The following is a 19004-nucleotide window of genomic DNA, read 5'->3' as shown; positions in this document are numbered from 1 at the left end:
GGAGATACAGCTTCTCAGCCTTCTGATGAAGAGGAACTGTTAAGTAGTACTAGTTTTGAGTATCAACAAATGGCCTTTCACCCCTCCATACTTACTGGTAAGAAGTGGTAAAAAAGTGATTTAATAGAATCATTAGTACATATAGTGTGGTACCTGTTACTGTTGACCTAAGTAAAGGCTGTAGAATTCACTTACAAACATGAAAATTGAAAAAAATAATTGTAGTGCTTTACATTTGTTATAGAACCTCCCACTGAGGATCATCTTCTGCAGAATACTTTATGGCCTGAAGTTCAAAAACTGTAAGTTAAACTGTGCTAAGATGTTTGATCTGATTCTGTCATAACTTGTGATTTTTTTTCTCCTCATAATTTGATTCTCTCCTTTGCTTTCCTTTTACCTACATTCTCCCCTCCATTCCCGTCGAAACGTCTTCAGTGGCCTTCCTAAGGGGCAAGAATTGACCTTCACATAGATTTTTATATGACTTACGTATTCTGTTTACTGGATTTGTTTGTTGGTCTTCATTTTTAAAGTAGAGAGACATAACATATTTCTTTTCTGAAAAGGACTTTCAAGATTTATTATTCTGTTGTTTTTGTTTTTTTCCCTTTTGTGGTTCTCCATCAAAACCTTTTCTGGATTTATTGTTTGTTGTACTGGCTGGTTGGGGGTTAAAATTTGTATTTTAATCTTATTGTTTGAATAAGTTGTATCACTTTTAGGAAGCTGGCATTTTACTCAGGAAGATCACTTTTAGGAAGCTTACCAGTCTCTCTGTTTTTTCCCTAAATGTTTGCCTAGACAGAAATGTAATGTCCCTAAAAGAATTGTATGTTAGAGAGATTTATGTTCTTTTCACATTTTAAAACTGCAGCCTGAGATTAGGGACATATACTAATATAGGGTCATGCATGTTTTTTTCTTTTTAAATTTTAGATATGGACATGGTTATGAAATATTTTGTGTTGCTTGTAGCAATTCAAAGGCTCTGCTTGCCTCAGCATGTAAGGTAGGGAATTTTACTTTCTTACTCCATTTGTTCACATGTTACTTGAGTCGTCAGGCTCTTTAAGTTGTGGTGATGGAGGTGGAATGCTCCATGAAAGGCCACTGGAACTTGCTTTTTTCTGAATCTTGCTTTCGCAGTCTCATTTCCCTTCTGTCCCTTCAACAGCTTGCAACTGAGGGGCGCCTAGCTGGCTTAGTCAAGTAGAGCATGTGACTCTTGATCTCCGTATTGTGAGTTCAAGCCCCACAAGAGGTGTAGAGCTTACCTAAAAATATATAAATTTGAAAAAAAAAAAAAATCTGTAGGTTTTTTTTGTCTGTTGGATTTTAAGTCTGTTTCAGCCACATGCTTTTGTTCCTAAATACTTGGTTTAAGTTGATTTATTTAATGAGGTATTTTTAAATGACCCCAAAATGCAATAAATTGAAATAATTGGGAGTCCTAAAGACAGGGGGGAATGAGAAGGTCAAAGCCAGCGTGCTCCGCTCCATCTGGCAGTTTGTCCAGAAGCAGACATGGTACTGCCTGGAGGGAGTGGAGTCCCTCAGCCCGTGCCAGGGAGGGGATGAGGCGGGGTGAGGCTGGCTTCTTAGCACGTGGCACTGTGGAATAGTGCTTTTCAAGCTTCTGCCTGGGAGAATGATCTCAAACTCACAGTTCACTGTTTACCCATATTCTGTGGAGTGAATATGTATGGAGGAGGGTCTGAAAGGTCTGAGACCCACATATTTCCCTACATTTTCTAAAATTTACTCGTTTTAAGCTGATGACTTCAGCTGCCTATCTCTTGGGCCCCTCTCTCTGCTTTTATTGTGGCTTCTTGCCACCACCTGTATTGAGTCATCATAAGATCGGGGCGCCTGGGGGCACCTGGGTGGCTCAGTGGGTTAAAGCCTTTGCCTTGGGCTCAGGTCATGATCCCAGGATCCTGGGATCAAGCCCCACATCGGGCTCTCTTCTCGGCAGGAAGCCTGCTTCCTCCTCTCTCTCGCTGTCTGCCTCTCTGCCTCCTTGTGATCTCTGTCTGTCAAATAAATAAACAAACATTTATTAAAAAAAAAAAAAAAAGGTTGGGGCACCTGGGTGGCTCACTGGTTGAAGCCTCTGCCTTTAGCTCAGGTCACGATCCCAGGGTCATGGGATGGAGCCCTACATCAGGCTCTCTGTTCAGCGGGGAGCCTGCTTCCTCCTCTCTCTCTGCCTGCCTCTCTGCCTACTCTCTCCCTGTCAAATAAATAAAATCTTTAAAAAAAAAAAAAAAAAGAAAGAAATACTGCTATGCCCCTCCTGCCTCCTGTTCTTTGCTGGTTGTCCCCTCTGTGAGGATGGTACTGAGACTATTTCCTTTTGTTACGGGGCCTGTGGAAGGAATAGAGCTTAGTGGCAGGAATAGCCATGCTTCTCTTGAGCAGCTAATTTGTTTTTAGCTTTGGGCACTGTCAGTCATTAGTTGGTTATTTTTCATTTTCACGTGGGCTTGCTTGTAGCAAATGTGTACCACTTTCTTATTGTTATTTGTATACTTTTTCTGTGTATTTCATATTTTAATAAACAGTAGAAAGGAGGTGTGGCTTGGAAAGTTTAAATCTGAAAGTTTACCTGAAGGTAGCTGGGTTTCTTATTTTTTTTTTTTTTTAAGATTTTATTTATTTATTTGACAGAGAGATATCACAAGTAGACGGAGAGGCAGGCAGAGAGAGAGAGAGAGAGAGAGGGAAGCAGGCTCCCTGCTGAGCAGAGAGCCTGACGCGGGACTCGATCCCAGGACCCTGAGATCATGACCTGAGCCGAAGGCAGCGGCTTAACCCACTGAGCCACCCAGGCGCCCGGTAGCTGGGTTTCTTGAATGGAGAATGTTACCCACACATTTGGTTTTTATTGGTGAGGCAAATGATTGGATGTATCTCCCTTTGAAATTAACTTTTTTTTTTTTTTTTTTTTTTTTTTTTGTATTTGAGAGGAAGAGGGCAAGAGAGAGAGAACAAGCAAGGGGAGTGGCAGAGGGAGAGGGAGAAGCAGGCTCTTTGTCTAGCAGGAAGCCCTACATGGGGCTGGATCCCAGGATCCTGGGATCATGACCTGAGCTGAAGGTAGATGCTTAACTGACTGAGCCACTCAGGCACCTGAAACTAACATTTTTAACAGCTTTATTTAGGTGTTATTAGCATACTATAAATTGCATGTTGAAAGTGGACAGTTTGGTAAGTTTTGACATATTTGTTTATATTTGTGAAATCATAACCACAATTAAGATAATGAATGTAGCCATCAACCCCAGAAATTTCCTCTGCCCCTTGGTAAGTCCTCTTTCTTGTCCCTTCTTACCTTTCCTGCCCTATCCCTAGGAAACCACTCATCTGCTTTCTGTCATGATAGAGTACTTTGCATCTTCTAAAATTTATATAAATGGAATCCTACAGTATGTTCTCTCTTTTTTTTCTTTTTTGTGGTCCAGCTTCTTTCATTGTGTATAAGAATTTGGGGTTCATCCATGTTGTTGCATGTATGAGCAGTTTATTCTTTTTTTTTTTATTTTTTTTTTATTTTTTTTTATTAATTTTATTTTTTATAAACATATATTTTTATCCCCAGGGGTACAGGTCTGTGAATCACCAGGTTTACACACTTCACAGCACTCACCATAGCACATACCCTCCCCAATGTCCATAATCCCACCCCCCTCCCAACCCCCCTCCCCCCATCAACCCTCAGTTTGTTTTGTGAGATTAAGAGTCACTTATGGTTTGTCCAGTTTATTCTTTTTATTGCTGAGTAGTTTTCCCATGTACAGATACATTATAATTTGGTGATCTATTCACTTATTTTTTTTTTAAGATTTTATTTATTTGAGAAAGAGAGAGAGAGCATGCACAAGTGGGGGGAGGGACAGAGGGAGAAGCAAACTTCCCACTGAGCAGGGGACTCCAATACAGGGCTCTGTCCCAGGACCCTGAGATCATGACCTGAGCTGAAGGAAAATGTTCAACTTACTGAGCCACCCAGGCTCCCCTGATGTATTCACTTATTAATGGACATTAGAGTTGTTTCCAGTTTTTGGCTTTAATCTGTAGAGCAGTTGTATATCTGTATACAAGTCTACATACAGACACATGCTTTCATTTCTGTTGAATAAATACCTGTGAGTAGAAGTGCTAGATGTATGTTTATTTATTGAAAAATTTGTTTATTTATTTTAGGGTGGGAGGAGCCAGCACAAGCAGGGGGAGGAGCGGAGGGAGAGGGACAAGTGCACTCTGCACTGAACACAGAGCCCAACATGGGGCTTGATCCCAAGACCATAAGAGATGACCTGAGCCAAAATCAAGAGTCAGATGCTTAACCACTGAGCCATCCACGCACCCCTATATGTATATTTAAAGTTTAAGAAACTGCCAAGCTATTTTCCAAAGTGATTATACTATTTCCCAGTCCCAGCAGCAGTGGGAGTTCCTGGTGCTTCACACCCTCCTCAACACTCTGTATGTTATGGTCAGTCTTTGTAAACATTCTTTTTGGTGTATGACATCTCATTGTGGTTGTAATTTTCATTTTCCTAATAACCAGTGATGCGGAGCATCTTTTCTTTTTTTTTTGAGAAGTGGTTTTTGTTGTTGTTGGTTTTTTGTTGTTGTTGTTGTTTTTTAAAGATTTTATTTATTTGACAGAGAGTGAGAGAGGGAATATAAGCAGGGGGAGTTGGAGAGGGAGAAGCAGGCTTCCTGCTGAGCAGGGAGCCTGATGGCAGGGCTCCATCCCAGAACCGTGGGATCGTGACCTGAGCCAAAGGCAGAGGCTTAATGACTAAGCCCCCCCAGGTGCCCTGTGAGGCTTGATCCCAGGACCCTGAGATAATGACCTGAGCCAAAGGCAGACACTTAACCAACCGAGCTACCCAGGTGCCTTTCTTCCAATTCTTTTAATTTCTCGGTAGAATCTCTGGTGATGTCACTTTTGTTATAACTGCTGTCAGCAGTCCGTGTCTTCTTTCTTATACCTCACCCTGTGCCCTGGCACTCTTTGTTTTGGTGAGAGAAGCATTCTAAGAATTAGTCAGGAAAATAATGATAATTGTTTTTTGATATTTTCAAATAACCAGCTTTTTTATTGTCCTCTGCTTCTGTTTCTTCTGTTTTTGTTTCTATTTCTTTGATTTTTGCTGTTTTTGTTTTTTTTTTAAGATTTTATTTAAGTGAGAGAGCACACAAGTCAGAACAGGGGGAGGGCCAGAGGGAGAGGAAGAAGCAAGCTGTCCGTGGAGCAGGGAGCACTATATGGGACTCAATCCAGGGACCTTGGGATCATGACCCGAGCTAAAGGCAGACGCTTAACTGACTGAGCCACACCTAGGCACCTGTTTATTTTTTTTCTTAGATTTCATTTCCTTTTCTGTTTCTAGTTTAATAAGGTTAAAGCTGAGACCACTGATTTCAGACCTTTCTAATATAGGTGTTGAGAGCTGTAAATTGCTAAGTATTATTTTGGGGGCATTCCATAAATTTTGATGCAGTCTATTCATTTTTACCTAACTGAAGGTTTTTTAATTTACCTTTGATTTTTGTCTTTTACCTATAGGTTTTTTTGAGATTTATTATTTAGTTTTCATGTACTGAATGTTTTCCAAATAGCTCTTGATTTCTAATTTAATTTCATTGTGGTCAGAGAACATAGTATGATTTGAGTCCTTTGAAATTTAATCTTGGTAAATTTCCATGTTTACTTGAAAAGAATGTGGATTCTGTTTCTGTTGGGTGGAGTGTTCTGAAAATATGAATTACGTCAAATTGGTTGATAGTGTTCATATCGTCTTCATCCTCTCAGTTTTATTGAGAGTAGCATTTTGAAATCTTTGACTCTAATTGCAGGCTTATCTTTTAATCCTTGTATTTCAGTCAGTTTTACTTTATATATTTTGAAGCTCTGCTGTTAAAACATTTATGATTTGTTATGTTCTCTTGATTGACTTGTTTAACAAATTGGAACAATCCTCTCTATTTTTGGCAGTGTGTTGTGTTCTGCTCTCAAGTCTACATTGTCCAATGCGCATACAGCCACTCCAGCTTTCTTTTGAGAAGTGCTTGAATTATGTATCTTTTTCCGTCCTTGTACTTTAAGCTGTTTTCAAGTGGGTTCCTTTTTTTTTTTTTTTTAAAGATTTTTTTTTTAATTTATTTGACCGACATATCACAAGCAGGCAGAGAGGCAGGCAGAGAGAGACAGGAGGAGGAGGCAGGCTCCCCACTGAGCAGAGAGCCTGATGCGGGACTCGATCCCAGGACCCTGAGACCATGACCCGAGCCGAAGGCAGAGGCTCAACCCACTGAGCCACCCAGGCGCCCTCAAGTGGGTTTCTTAAAGGCAGCATATAGTTGGATCTTGCCTTTTTATTCATCTTGATATCTTCCATTTTAACAGGGGCACATTTAACATAATAATATGCTTGGATTTAAATCTTTCATCTTGCTATTTGTTTTCTATTTCATCCATCCTTTCTTTGTTTCATTTTACTTATTTTGGATTGATTGATTGCTTTTTATGAGTCCATTTTCTTTTGTTTGGTTAGTAGATACAACTACTGTGTTATTTTATTGGTTGTCTTTCATTTCATACTGCACCTCTGTCATTTGCCACAGTCTGCCTCCAAGTAATGTTGCACTGTTTCATATACAATTTAAGAACTTCATAGAAGTGTACTTTTGTTTCTCCCTACTCTTTGGTATTGTTGGACACTTCTTGACAGAAATCTGACAAGATCTTGTCATTTTTCCTTTGAGCAGTCAGTTATCTTTTGAAGAGATTTAAATAAAAAAATTTCCAGCAGATACCATTTTCTTTTGCCTAAAGGCTATTTTTTAACATTCCTAGTAATGCATTTCTGCTGATCATGAATTTTTTGAGCTTCTGCCTGTCTGACAGATCTATCTCTCCCTAATTTTTGAATGATTTTTATAGTGGGTAAGAAATTGTTGGTTTTACTTTGAGTACATTAAAGATGTAGCTCCATTTTTAAAATTTGCTTTTTTTTTCTTAAGGTTTTATTTATTTGACAGAGATCACAAGTAGGCAGAGGCAGGCAGAGAGAGAGGAGGAAGCAGACTCCCTGCTGAGCAGAGAGCCCGCTGTGGGGCTTGATCCTAGGACTCTGGGACAATGATCTGAGCCGAAGACAGAGGCCCTAACCCACTGAGCCACCCAGGCGCCCCTATTTGCATTTTTTCTGATGAGAGTCTGCTATATTTTTTTTGTTTCTTGGTGATGGGTTTTTTTCCTCCTCCCACTGCAATTTTATGTTTATTGCTGGTTTTAAACAATTTGATTATTGTTGATATAATTTCCTTCATGTTGGCTGTGCTTGGGTTTTACTGAACTTCTTGGATCTGTATGTTTATTGTTTTTATCAAATTTAGGAATTTTTTGGCCATTATCTTTTTTTTTTTTAAGATTTTATTTATTCATTTGACAGATATCATAAGTAGGCCGAGAGGCAGGTAGAGAGAGAGGAAGGGAAGCAGGCTCCCTGCTGAGCAGAGAGCCTGATGCAGGGCTTGATTCTAGGACCCAGGGATTGTGACCTGAGCCGAAGGCAGAGGCTTTAACCCACTGAGCCACCCAGGCACCCCAGACTCTTAATTACAAATTAACAGACACACGTATTCTTGTAAAACATTGAAACACTGTGAAGACAGTGTCTGTCTCTGATGAGTCACCTAGTCTAATCCCAGTCTTCCTCTTCCTGGAGATTATTCTGCTTGTAGTATGTATTGCCTCAGAATTTTCCCCTATTTATACAGATACATACAATATACCCATAGTAACAGCATGTTATTTTAAAAAATATGAGTTCTTTTTCCAGTTTATTTCTATTTAAATTGCTTGTTTGATCTCTGTTCTCCAGGCAGCTAAGAAAGAGCATGCAGCCATCATTCTTTGGAACACTACATCTTGGAAACAGGTGCAGAATTTAGTTTTTCACAGTTTGACTGTCACGCAGATGGCCTTCTCACCCAACGACAAGTTCTTACTAGCTGTTTCCAGAGATCGAACCTGGTCACTGTGGAAAAGGCAAGACATAGTCTCACCTGACTTAGGTAAACCAGCTTCCAGTTGGAAGATTATTAGTGAAACACTTATGTCCATTTTATCTACCTTGTGGAACTACTAGGTAAAGAGGACTAGAAGTAATAACAGGGTGAAGGTCAGAGTCTCACTGGTGTGAGGTCTTTCAAAGTTGTGTTCTGAGGAAGACTCGAACCTTCATTGTAAGATTTAAATGCAGTGATCTTTGAGTTGACTTCCTTGGATTATATAGTCAGGATGGCATGTATTCAGACATTTCAGTTAGAAGAAACATAAAAATCTAAAAAACATAGATTTTTTTGTGGATTGATAAAAGAGAATGGCAATGTAAGACTGAATGGGTGCCATATTCTGAGCTAGGATTTTATGGGATAGGAATAATGAAGATACAATTAAATTATGAAACTTACTAGAAGGCCCATTATCTTTACCTTTTTCCTGCTTACCCCATCACTTTGGTAGTTAGGAAGGGCATTTTAGGTATCCGTCTGTGAATACCATGACCCCTTGTTAGGATAGTAACACCAACCTTGCATTTTCCTCTGAGCCTGGCATAAATTAAAAACAAAAAGGGGATGGAAACCTTTGTGTTGTTGGAGCATGGCCTGTTTCAATTCCCCCGATTTCTTTGGGTAAAATCTAGAGAGGATTTAAAATATCTTTGTGTTGTTTAATTGTGTTTTAATTTTCCATTGGTATAACTTGCATGCAGTTTGATCTTGTGATATTCCTAGTCTCTTAGTTTCTTGTATTTTAGAGACAGACTTACATTAAACAGTACATGTTAGAGTAAACTGATTTCTTTTGCAACGAGTGATTTCCTAATGTGTAGCCTTTACTTTTTAAAAAGTTAATGTGACACTAATGATACATCCATTAATCTCTTGTATCTTTATGGATTACAGATTAATAAAATAAAAATTACTTATAATTTTATTTTTAATTTATTTTTAAGGTAATTTTATTTTTTTATAATTTTATTTTTTATTTTTAACTTTATTTTTTAGGTATAGTCCATATGAGGACTAGAAGTTACCTGACACTTAAATCTTACAAGGGCAAAGGTTTTTTAAGGTTTTTGTTTATTTGAGTTTTTTCCCCCATTATTTAAGAGTACGGTAATCTTTTTTCCTTATGTGTAAATCTGGCTACTTGCTGAGGAAAGCTAAATTGCTCAGGCTTCTTATACAGTTGAAATTTTAGTTAAGTACCTGGAAGATGTTTGTCACCAGTCACTGGAGAGTGACTAGTAACATAAAAGCATTGCCTCCTGGAAGAGTACATGTATGCCCGGAGCCTTCTGCTGAGGGCCAGCAGCCAGGTCTGTTATAAACGTCCCTATGTGTAGATTGATTGCTAAAGGGGGTGATGTGTATGACACGTAAGCATAGATTTCTACTAGATGAAAACAGCTCTGTCTGCCTTGTGAGCAGTGTGTATGGTGTTTCTTTCAGACCCAGTTTTCAGCCTCTTCGCCTTCACCAACAAGGTAACTGCTGTGCACAGTAGAATTATTTGGTCTTGTGATTGGAGTCCCGATAGCAAGTATTTCTTTACTGGGAGTCGGGACAAAAAGGTAATTTTTTTAACTTAGTGTTTTTCAAATGTAAAATAATATTACAGGTTTATTTGGATAGAAAACACATTATCCTGACTTTCTGATAAAATTAAAAATAATCTATGTATTTCTTCTGTGTTTTTCAATTGCATGCATAAAAAGGCTTTCCTTGTTAAAAGCTATAAATACATTTCTCTGAAATACCAAATATGAAAAGAAAACCCTTCAGACACATGGTGTTTGTCAGAGGGCCCCAGTTGGGGAGAAGTAGTGAATGAAATGGTTGAAGACTAACAATGTAGAAGAGCAGGAGGGGCGGAGGGGCATCAGGAGGAAAACAGTTGGCTTTTCTTTTTCATACTTCTATGAATTAAAATTTTCCTCTATAATAGAGGGTTATTGCCTTTTCATTCAGTGGAGGAAGCAGTGTATATGGGTGTGTGTGTGTGTGTGTTTCCTAAGCTTTAAAAAAATCAAAACAATTCAGTGAGGAACGGGTTCTTGACCACTGCCCTCACCCTGGCCTCTGGTCTCTCCTGTCCTCACACTCCTTAAAATGCTCTTTGCCTTTCTCTGCAGGGCCTGCAGACCAGAGGTGGGGAGGCAGTTGCATGTTTCCTTTCCTCTCCCTGCCCTCTCCAGTTGTCATGGTACAAATTACCAAAGCAAAGGGCTGGTGTGGACATGTCACTCAGTGAAACACTGAAGTGTCAGCCTCTAACTCGTTTCTTTTAGACTGTCACTTACGTCCATTTGCCGGTCCGCTTCTCCCTGGGTGCCACCTTGCTGTGCTGTGCCGTGCTGGCCGCCGAAGGAGCAGAACTGCTTTTGCCCTCCACGTGGTCGCACGTGCTGCCGCGGGGCTCCCAGGGATATGTCAGGCCTGAACCGGACGGAGTGTCACCCAGCACACATTCTCAGAAGTACACTTCTGATTACTTGGTCAGAGCCTCCTACTGGGAATCTTGCTTTGACCTGGATTTTGCAGTTGTTGTCCACTGCACTTCACTGTGTTTCTTTGTGACTAGTCACATCCCTTGGAGACATGAGCTTCTGTTTTAGGATTTTATGTCCCCTTAGTGTCTGCGGTCCTTGGTCACATTGCTTTGAAGAAGGAAGAGGTAGACCAGACGACAAATGATGGACAGCGAAGCAAAGTTTATTGAGCAAGAGTACAAAGCTCCCAGAGGGGGAGGGGGACCCTAGTGGGTTGCCCTTGGAGTTTCTAAGTTTACGGGGTTTTATGAGGTCTTTTGCAGAACTTTTTTGAACAGTCAGGGTGTGCTGAGTCGTGCCAATCAGGGCTTTGGTCATGTATCTGTCTACCTCTTACGTTAATGTCCACATGCTGATGGTCCTTTTTTTACTGACATCTGGGGGCTTAGGTCTTAACTGTCCCTTCCCCGTGACGTTGACAGATGCTTTTGTGGTTAATTGTCTTATTTTAGGATGTTTTACAGAAGTCATGTCAGCAAAGTCTGCAGAGCAGAATGTCAGTGCTATTTTATCTTAGCTGTCCTGATTCCGTGTTGTCAGGGATGCTGGCCCTGACTGCCTGTCAGCTAATGCCTAAACCTTCCGGGGAAGTGTCATTTCTCATTCAGGGTTTCGTCACAGTTAGGCCCTCCTGCCTGCTGAGTCGTTTCCCTGAGCAGCTGTGGTATAGAGGAAGAGCCAGGGCTGGACTGGTCCCCATGTCTGTGTAGTAATGTCTTAGACATGTGCATGAGCCTCTTAATGAAGATGTGACTGATAGACTCTCCCTAGGTCAGAACTGGTTTCCTGAGTACAAAAGAGTGTGCTGGATAATCCCTGGTCTCTGGGCAGGGGCAGTCCCTGTTTGGACCAGCACATTTAGGTAATTGAGGTCTCACAGACTTGTGTCTGCTACCCCGTGGCTTCTCTTTGATGCTTGTAGTACTCTGAAATCCTGAAACATCAGCTGCAAATGTAAATGAGGCATTCATTTAAATGCTAGAGTGAATATTTTGCATTATCTGTACTGTCGATACTCTGATGCATTGCTGTAAGCCTTGCAAAGAGAAAGCTTTACAGTTTGATCTGTCTGTCAGGTGGTTGTGTGGGGCGAGTGCGACTCCAGTGATGACTCCGTGGAGCACAGCATCGGCCCCTGCTCCTCCGTCCTGGACGTGGGCGGAGCAGTGACAGCCGTCAGTGTCTGCCCGCTGCTTAACCTTTCCCAACGGTTAGTCTCCAAGTGGGGCTTTGTTTTACAGTTTTGTTCACACTTGATTTCTTCATATGTAGTCCTCTTATATTTTCATAGCTTCTGAATTGCTGTTTTTTTCATAATGCTTACATTTCTTATAGGAATTGTTAAATTGATAGAATATGATGATACTCAGAGTGGGAAAATGGGTATTGGGAGTGTGGCTCACAGGTTCTTATTTCACCAAATTTAGAACCATGGTGCTTTCGCCTAACAAGTGTCTGCAGTAGAATGAGGGCCCCTGCAGCCAGCCAGGGAAACACTGGCTTGTGGGTGTGCCAGCAGAGGACAGAGGGAAAACTGTGCACCCCTGATGGAGAGGTGGCTCCATGAGGGCGCAGTAGGAGCAGTGCACTCTCTCCTGGGCTGGCACTTCTTTTATAAGCTACTGACAGTTGGGAACAGGTAAAGAACTCTGATAGAGCAATGACAGAGATAACAGAAATTCATGCTAATTAATCACTGTCTTCCCCCCTTCCCTTAAAAACAGGTATATTGTTGCAGTAGGATTAGAGTGTGGAAAGGTTTGTCTATACACCTGGAAAAAGACTGATCAAGTTCCAGAAATAAATGACTGGACCCACTGTGTAGAAACAAGTCAAAGGTATTTTCTTACTATTTTTACTTCCATCAGATTAGATTTTGTTAAAATTACACAAATTACAAATGTATTTGTTACAAAACATTGAGTTTTAATTAATTTTTATAAAATAAGTTGATTTTTTTTTATTTTTTTCAAAAGATTTATTTATTTGAGAGAGAGTGTGTGGGGTGGGGGTTGGGGGTTGCAGAGGGAGAGGGAGGGGTCTGCCTGCTGAGCAGGGGAGTCAGACATGGCTGGATTCCAGGACTCTGAGATTTTGACCTGAGCCAAAATCAAGAGTCGCCACTGAACCAACTGAGCCACTCAGGCACCCAAAGCATCAAGGTTTATAGTGGCAGTTTTTTTCTAATTTTATTGAGAAGTAATCCATACAGGTGACTTGTGTAAGTTTATGGCAAATAGCAGAATTTACATACATTATGAAACATTACCGCATTCAATTTACATCCATTTATTCATATAGATACAATAAAAAGGGAGAGAAGAAACGAATAAAGGAAAGAAGTCTCTCCTTATAAAGAGAACTCTTAGGATCTCTTCCCTTAACAACGTCCGTATACATCAAAGCAGGGTCCACGGAGGTCATCATGTCGTACATTCTGTGCCTAGTATTACTTGTCTTGTCTGGGAATTTATACCTTTGACCACCTTCCTGGGATTCCCTCTCCTCTTACCCTTTGTATCTGATAACCATAAATCTGATCTCTTTTCCTATGAGTTTTTGGTTTTATTTTTTGAAGATTCTGTATGTAAGATCATACAGTGTTTGTCTTTAGTGGCAAATTTACGCCACATTTACACGGAGAGGGACGCAAATCTCTATTAGTGGTGCTTACCACTAAGTGGTACTATGGTAGTCTCTTGAGATTGATGTTTGTTACTGTATTGCACTTGGTTTTTAAAATTTGCTTGAACAGATTGCTTGTTTGCATAATATCTTTGTAGACAACACATTTGAGATGAAAGTGATTTTCATGTCATCTAGAAAGTGACTACAGTAGATTTGTAATAAAATTGGATTAAAAATGTGGGTGATATTTTTAAACATTATAGATTGTGTTTTGGTAGCCTCATCTTGTGTTTGAACACTTCAGCTCAAATGGTGGAGCAAAATGCCCAGTGCCCCTCAAAGTCACATGCCTGCTTTCACGCATAGGGAGTGCTCCCTGAGCCTCATGCCCCGGGCCTGGGCTCTTGGCTGCTAGGCTGGCTTAGAACACCTGATGTTTATAAACCACAACCCCCCCTAGATTTCAGGATCTTTTTTTAATCTAATTTTTAACCTAAACTATTCTTTAAAAATGGCTAAATTATCAAAAAATTACTAACCTCATTCTATCAGATTTTTTTTTTGGATTCTTCAACCTTCATATATCTGCACTATTCAAAATAGAATGTCAGATATAATTCCAAATGACAGTATCATGATGAAAGTGATGGGCTTGGTGGAGAGAGACCCGTGAGCACATGTCTTTTATAAGATATATAAGGGGAGTCTGTCTCCTTACTGGCAAAGCATGTTCGTGCTCATAATGTATTGGTTAAAACTCATCCTTTTCCTGCTGCCTTTTTGGCTTCTCTCCCACCTCTGATGGTGGGTTTAGCAATTGAAATAGTTCATACTGTTGCTTACTGAAGAGGGAAGTACTCCAGTGAAAATTCCATGTTCTAGGCATTTGAAATTTTCTCTCTTCCTGAGCTCCCCTCTCTTCATTTCATCTTCCTTTCATCTTGCCCTGCCCCCGGCAACCCTCAGTTTCTTTTGTGAGATTAAGAGTCTCTTATGGTTTGTCAAGTTTTTTTTTTTTTTTCTTCTTCTTCTTTATTTGACAGGGAGAGATCACAAGTAGGCAGAGAGGCAGGCAGAAAGAGAAAGGGAAGCAGGCTCCCTGTTGAGCAGAGAGCCTGATGTTGGACTCGATCCCAGGACCCTGAGATCATGACCTGAGCTGAAGGCAGAGGCTCAACCCACTGAGCCACCCAGGAGCCCGGAAATGAGAGATCTTTAATATTATCAATAATAAATGAAATTCTAGTCATGTCAGTGTCATTTAAAATATTTTTCAGACTTCTATTGAGGAATCGTGTTTAGAGCCAGCTTACTGGTGGTGCAAGAAAACCAATAAATACCTGTTAAAATTGTACTCATTTCATCATTTTTTTAAAGTTTGGTATTGGTTTCATTTATAAAGCTCCTCTCCAGATGACTCTGGACTGCCTCTAATAATCAGAGCCAGACTCATGAAAGATGCACTGTCATTGAGATAAGTGCTCAAGTCACAGCCGGTACAGTGTGGGAGCATTGCCTTGGGAAGAATTTCAGGAAACACTGATTACAGTAGCATTGTCGAAGTGTGTGTAACCTCCAGAGGGACCACTTGCAAGGGCTCACAGTCAGGTGGTTGCATAGGTTCTGGTATGCTGATTTTTAAAATGTGTTTCATCACCTCAAGGTTTTATTTCTTTCCTCCCTTTCATCCTGAGAGTGCATCTGGTGACATGTAGGCTCTCAGCATCTGGAAGTATAATTTGTGTGCTCTGGTGTTGTTTTCAGGGCTTGCTGCCTTCAAACCTACTTAAGTTTTTAACTTTATTTGTCTTTAGTTTGGAGGTCTAATTTGCAGGTTAAATTTTTAGGTTTTATTATGTTTTTTAGGGAATTATTAATAATCTATGTTTGGTAGCATTCTAGCCCTGTCGTGGGGTTGAAGGAGCATTAATAAGAGCATCTTGCCCAAGGTCATGCAGTTAGAGGTCACATTGGAGACCAAGATTGTTTCATTGGGCAATTTATTAAATATTTCCTTATCTTTTCTTACCCAGCAGTAAAAATGTGAGTAAGAGTCCATATGTGTCACAGGGATGTCAAAAGAATAAAATAATTTTGAATGTGTTGCAAGTCTGAATTCCTTAAAAAGAAACACATTTAGTAATGTTATCTGAAAGACTGATTTTAATAGCCATTTCATGAATTCCTCTGATCATTAAAAAATTTGACGGGGCTTCTTTCTTGCTCTTTTTGGTAGTGTCTTTTGTCAGTAGGTAAGATTTAGTCTGACAGTTTTAATTAAATAGAGTAAGATGTTTTCAACTTTAGAATAAAAGTGCTGAAGTATTAGTGATGGTATTTTAAAAACCTGTACTTTTTAATTTTTACAATTTTATTTTTATTTGAATATGGTTGATATACAGTATTACATTGGTTTTAGGTGTACCTCTTAGTGATTTTACAAGTTGACATGTTATGCTATGTTCACCCAGGTGTAGCTGCCATCTGTCCCTGTTAATGTCACTGTACAGTGTCATTGATGTATTCCTCATGCTGTGCCTTTCATTCCTGTGACTTAATTGTTCCATAACTGGAAGCCTGACTCTCCCTCTCATCCACTCTGCCTAACCCTTCCCCCTGCTCTGCTCTGGCAGCCGTAGTTTGTTCTCTGCATTTATAGGACTGATTCTGCTTTCTGTAAAACCTGAACCTTTTGATTTTCAGGTTTTGACTTCAATTCATATTAAAAACATTAATAGCAAGGGCAAAGTAATTAAACTAATACATAGGTAAAATATTTCATAGTCCTAGTGTACATTCCTTTCATGATTTCTCTCTCTTTGTTTTAGCCAAAGTCATACACTTGCTATCAAAAAATTATGCTGGAAGAATTATAATGGAAAAACTGAACAGAATGAAGCAGAAGGTGCCGAATGGTTACAGTTTGCAAGTTGTGGTGAAGATCACACTGTGAAGATATACAAAGTTAACAGACGTGCATTGTGATGGGCTTAATAACTACAGGCATGTGGTCATTGGTGTCTGAAGATATTTATCCTGTAAATAGACGACTTTCTTTACCTTGTAATTTCATCGAGTTTCATTTTTAAATCCTAGAGCAGTAGTGCTTACTGGGTCACAGATCCTTTGAAATCTGAGGAAATTTGCACACTCTTTCCTCACAGACAGACATATGCTCACACCCTCAGAACCTGGCCCACACTTTCAGGGATTCAAACCTGCATCCTTGTGTCCCAGATTAAGAACTTCTCTTCGTTCTTTTTTTTTTTTTTTTTTTTTTAAGATTTTATTTGTCAGACAGAGCATAAGTGGGGGAGCAGCAGGCAGAGGGAGAGGGAGAAGCAGACTCCTCGTTGAGTAAGGAACCTGATGGGGTGCTCCATCCCACGGTCATGACCTGACCTGAAGACAGGCTTAAGCAACGGAGCCACCCTGGCTTCCCCAACCTCCGTCCGTTCTTTATGAGTAAATTTGCCTGATTCTGTGTTATTTTGGGCCTTTTCTTTTGATATGCCCTTTGGGACATTTCATTATTTATTACCCTCTTCAAAGAGAGGACGCAGAAAATAAAAAGAGATAAAACCCAGAGTTCTCATTTTTATTTTAACAGCTTTTGTAAATAAACAGACTACACTTTGTGTGGTCTTGACCTTTCTTCCCATGCACACCCACCATTTGCCAGGAATTTGGCAGGCAGTTGTGAATTTGAACTGTAGTCAGTTCTTTCTTGTGTTCTTTAAAAGTACACAGATTCTTCTTTTACAGTTGGACTAAAAGCAGACTGTGCTGACATTTCCCCTGATAGATGTAGGGGCTGAAAAGGAGAGTTGTGTCTGAATCATCGGAGTTGATGTGAAGTCACATACGTGAGTCATGAGAGAGAGGATGCCCCAAGGGTGAGTGTGTAGTGGGAGCAGAAGGAAGAAGAAGATGCTAGGAACAGAATGTTGGGTATGCCAGAAGTTTGGGATATGGGCCACAAGAGTTGGGAGCTTTGGGAGTTGGGTGGAGGGAGGTTAAGTTCAGGGGAAACTGGCCTGAGAGTGGAAGCTTTCCCTGACCCAGAGTCATCTGGGAGATCGGCAGTGAAATGAATACTATGCATAATAAATATGCTGGAAGGGTGGAGGTGAGGACTTTCTTGGTTGGAGTTTGCCATGATCTAATGTGACATTTTACTTCCAAAGGAGTTGTGATATTTTGTCTAAATCGAGATTTCTAGCATTATCCAGTATTTCTAGAAATATAGAAATATAATTTGAGCTATATAAGTAATTTTTAAAATTTTCTCATAGCTAAATAATAAAAGTAAAAACGGACAGGCAAAATTTATTTTAGTGACATCTTTTCACCCAGTATATCCAAAATAGTATCATTTCACATATACAACATAAAAGATAGTTGAGGTATTTTATATTTTTTTATATAAAGTCCTTATACAGTATGAAGTGTATTTTACACTTAGAGCCCGTCTCAGTTTGGACCAGCCCATTTCAAGTGCTCAGTAGCCACATGTCACTAATGGCCATCCATATTTGGACTGTGCAGTTCTAGACTCTTGAGTCTGTATAAACTTGTCTGATACCCTCAGGCACATGTGTGTGTGCATACACCAAAGCAGGGAGAATCTGAGTTCTCAACCTCAAACCCCAGGACACCCTGAAGGACGGTTTCCTCGCTTATCAGCTGACGGAGGTGAGTCTTTACCCCCGCTGGCATGCAGGGATCCCGTGTGTGCGGGATTCCAGAGCACATTCACTGAACTAATGTGGTGTTTTAGAACATTTTCATGCACAGAACTCAACCCCCTAAGCGTCCCTGGAAATAGGCCTAGTCTCAGAGAGTCTGAATTCATGGTTCTTGTTTTAATTTGTTAGTTGGGTTTGTATTAGGCAGTTTTCATAAGTTGTCCTGAAGCGTATTCCTTGGTAAGCACCGAGTGCTCAGTTCCGTAAGCGTCGCGAGGACTTGCTGTACAGGGGGGCGCTCTGCACTGTAAGTCATACACATGCGCTGTAGTCTCACACGCCTCTTAATCTTCTAAAGGAGTACCCTTCGGACCATACCGTATTACGAACCACATTGTTCATCATATCTAAAGCAAAAAGGATCTCTTAGAACTTTGCTCCAGAGAAGTGGAGGAGGATTTCAGAGGCCCTGCCTTGCCCTGCCCTGCCGCCTTCCCCGACCTCTCACTTCTCTGCCTGATTCAGTGCATCAGAGCTCAGATTAATGCCCAGCGCCAGCCTAAGCAGTTGCTATCTTCTGACCTGCACAACTTTCCTAGACATGGGGAGAGGTAATCGGATTGCTCAGAGTACATTTTTGCCTTGTAAAGCACGGAGCCGGATCACTTCCCAGGAGCCTCAGGGGAAGCAGAGTTGGTTACGGATTCCCAAGGGGGAATGTCGGAATTGGGGAAGACTGCAAACTCAGGAATGAAGTGAAAGGAGAGATTCGTTCTCTCTCTTAAATTAGCAGTTCTGGCCACCACAGAAAATCCTGGGTGGGTTAAGGAAAGCCAGGCCTTCTGTGAACTACTTTTTGTACAAACCCCTGCGTGTTTCTCAAGGCCCTTAGGTGGGGATTGGAACCTGGACTTGAGGCATCAGAAGCATGTTGGATCCTGGCTCACGCTGGCAGTAAGTATGGGTAAGCGGTTCCCCTCATCTCGGCATGGAGGTAAAACTAATGGATCAGCCTGACTTCCATTCAGCTGTGTGTGAGGGAAAACGC

General features: G+C 40.5%; 1 protein-coding gene across 2 annotated transcripts in view; it reads left to right on the top strand.

Annotated features, from left to right (window-relative positions):
• The window catches only part of ELP2 (elongator acetyltransferase complex subunit 2), a 43641-nt gene extending 26736 nt beyond the window's left edge, over nt 1-16905 (top strand). For both annotated transcript variants that reach the window (XM_047697421.1, XM_047697420.1), the window contains exons 15-22: nt 2-97; nt 245-302; nt 940-1012; nt 7905-8097; nt 9541-9662; nt 11717-11850; nt 12365-12478; nt 16097-16905. In XM_047697421.1, coding sequence (XP_047553377.1) covers nt 2-97; nt 245-302; nt 940-1012; nt 7905-8097; nt 9541-9662; nt 11717-11850; nt 12365-12478; nt 16097-16253 — 947 coding nt within the window. In that variant the 3' untranslated portion in view covers nt 16254-16905. The remainder of the gene's footprint in view (nt 1; nt 98-244; nt 303-939; nt 1013-7904; nt 8098-9540; nt 9663-11716; nt 11851-12364; nt 12479-16096) is intronic.
• The last annotated feature ends 2099 nt before the right edge of the window (nt 16906-19004 follow it).

Source organism: Lutra lutra, chromosome 12 (genome assembly GCF_902655055.1).
Source record: "Lutra lutra chromosome 12, mLutLut1.2, whole genome shotgun sequence".
NCBI lineage: Eukaryota > Metazoa > Chordata > Mammalia > Carnivora > Mustelidae > Lutra > Lutra lutra.
Note: the sequence above shows the minus strand (reverse complement) of the source record. Positions and strands in the feature narration are given on the sequence as shown.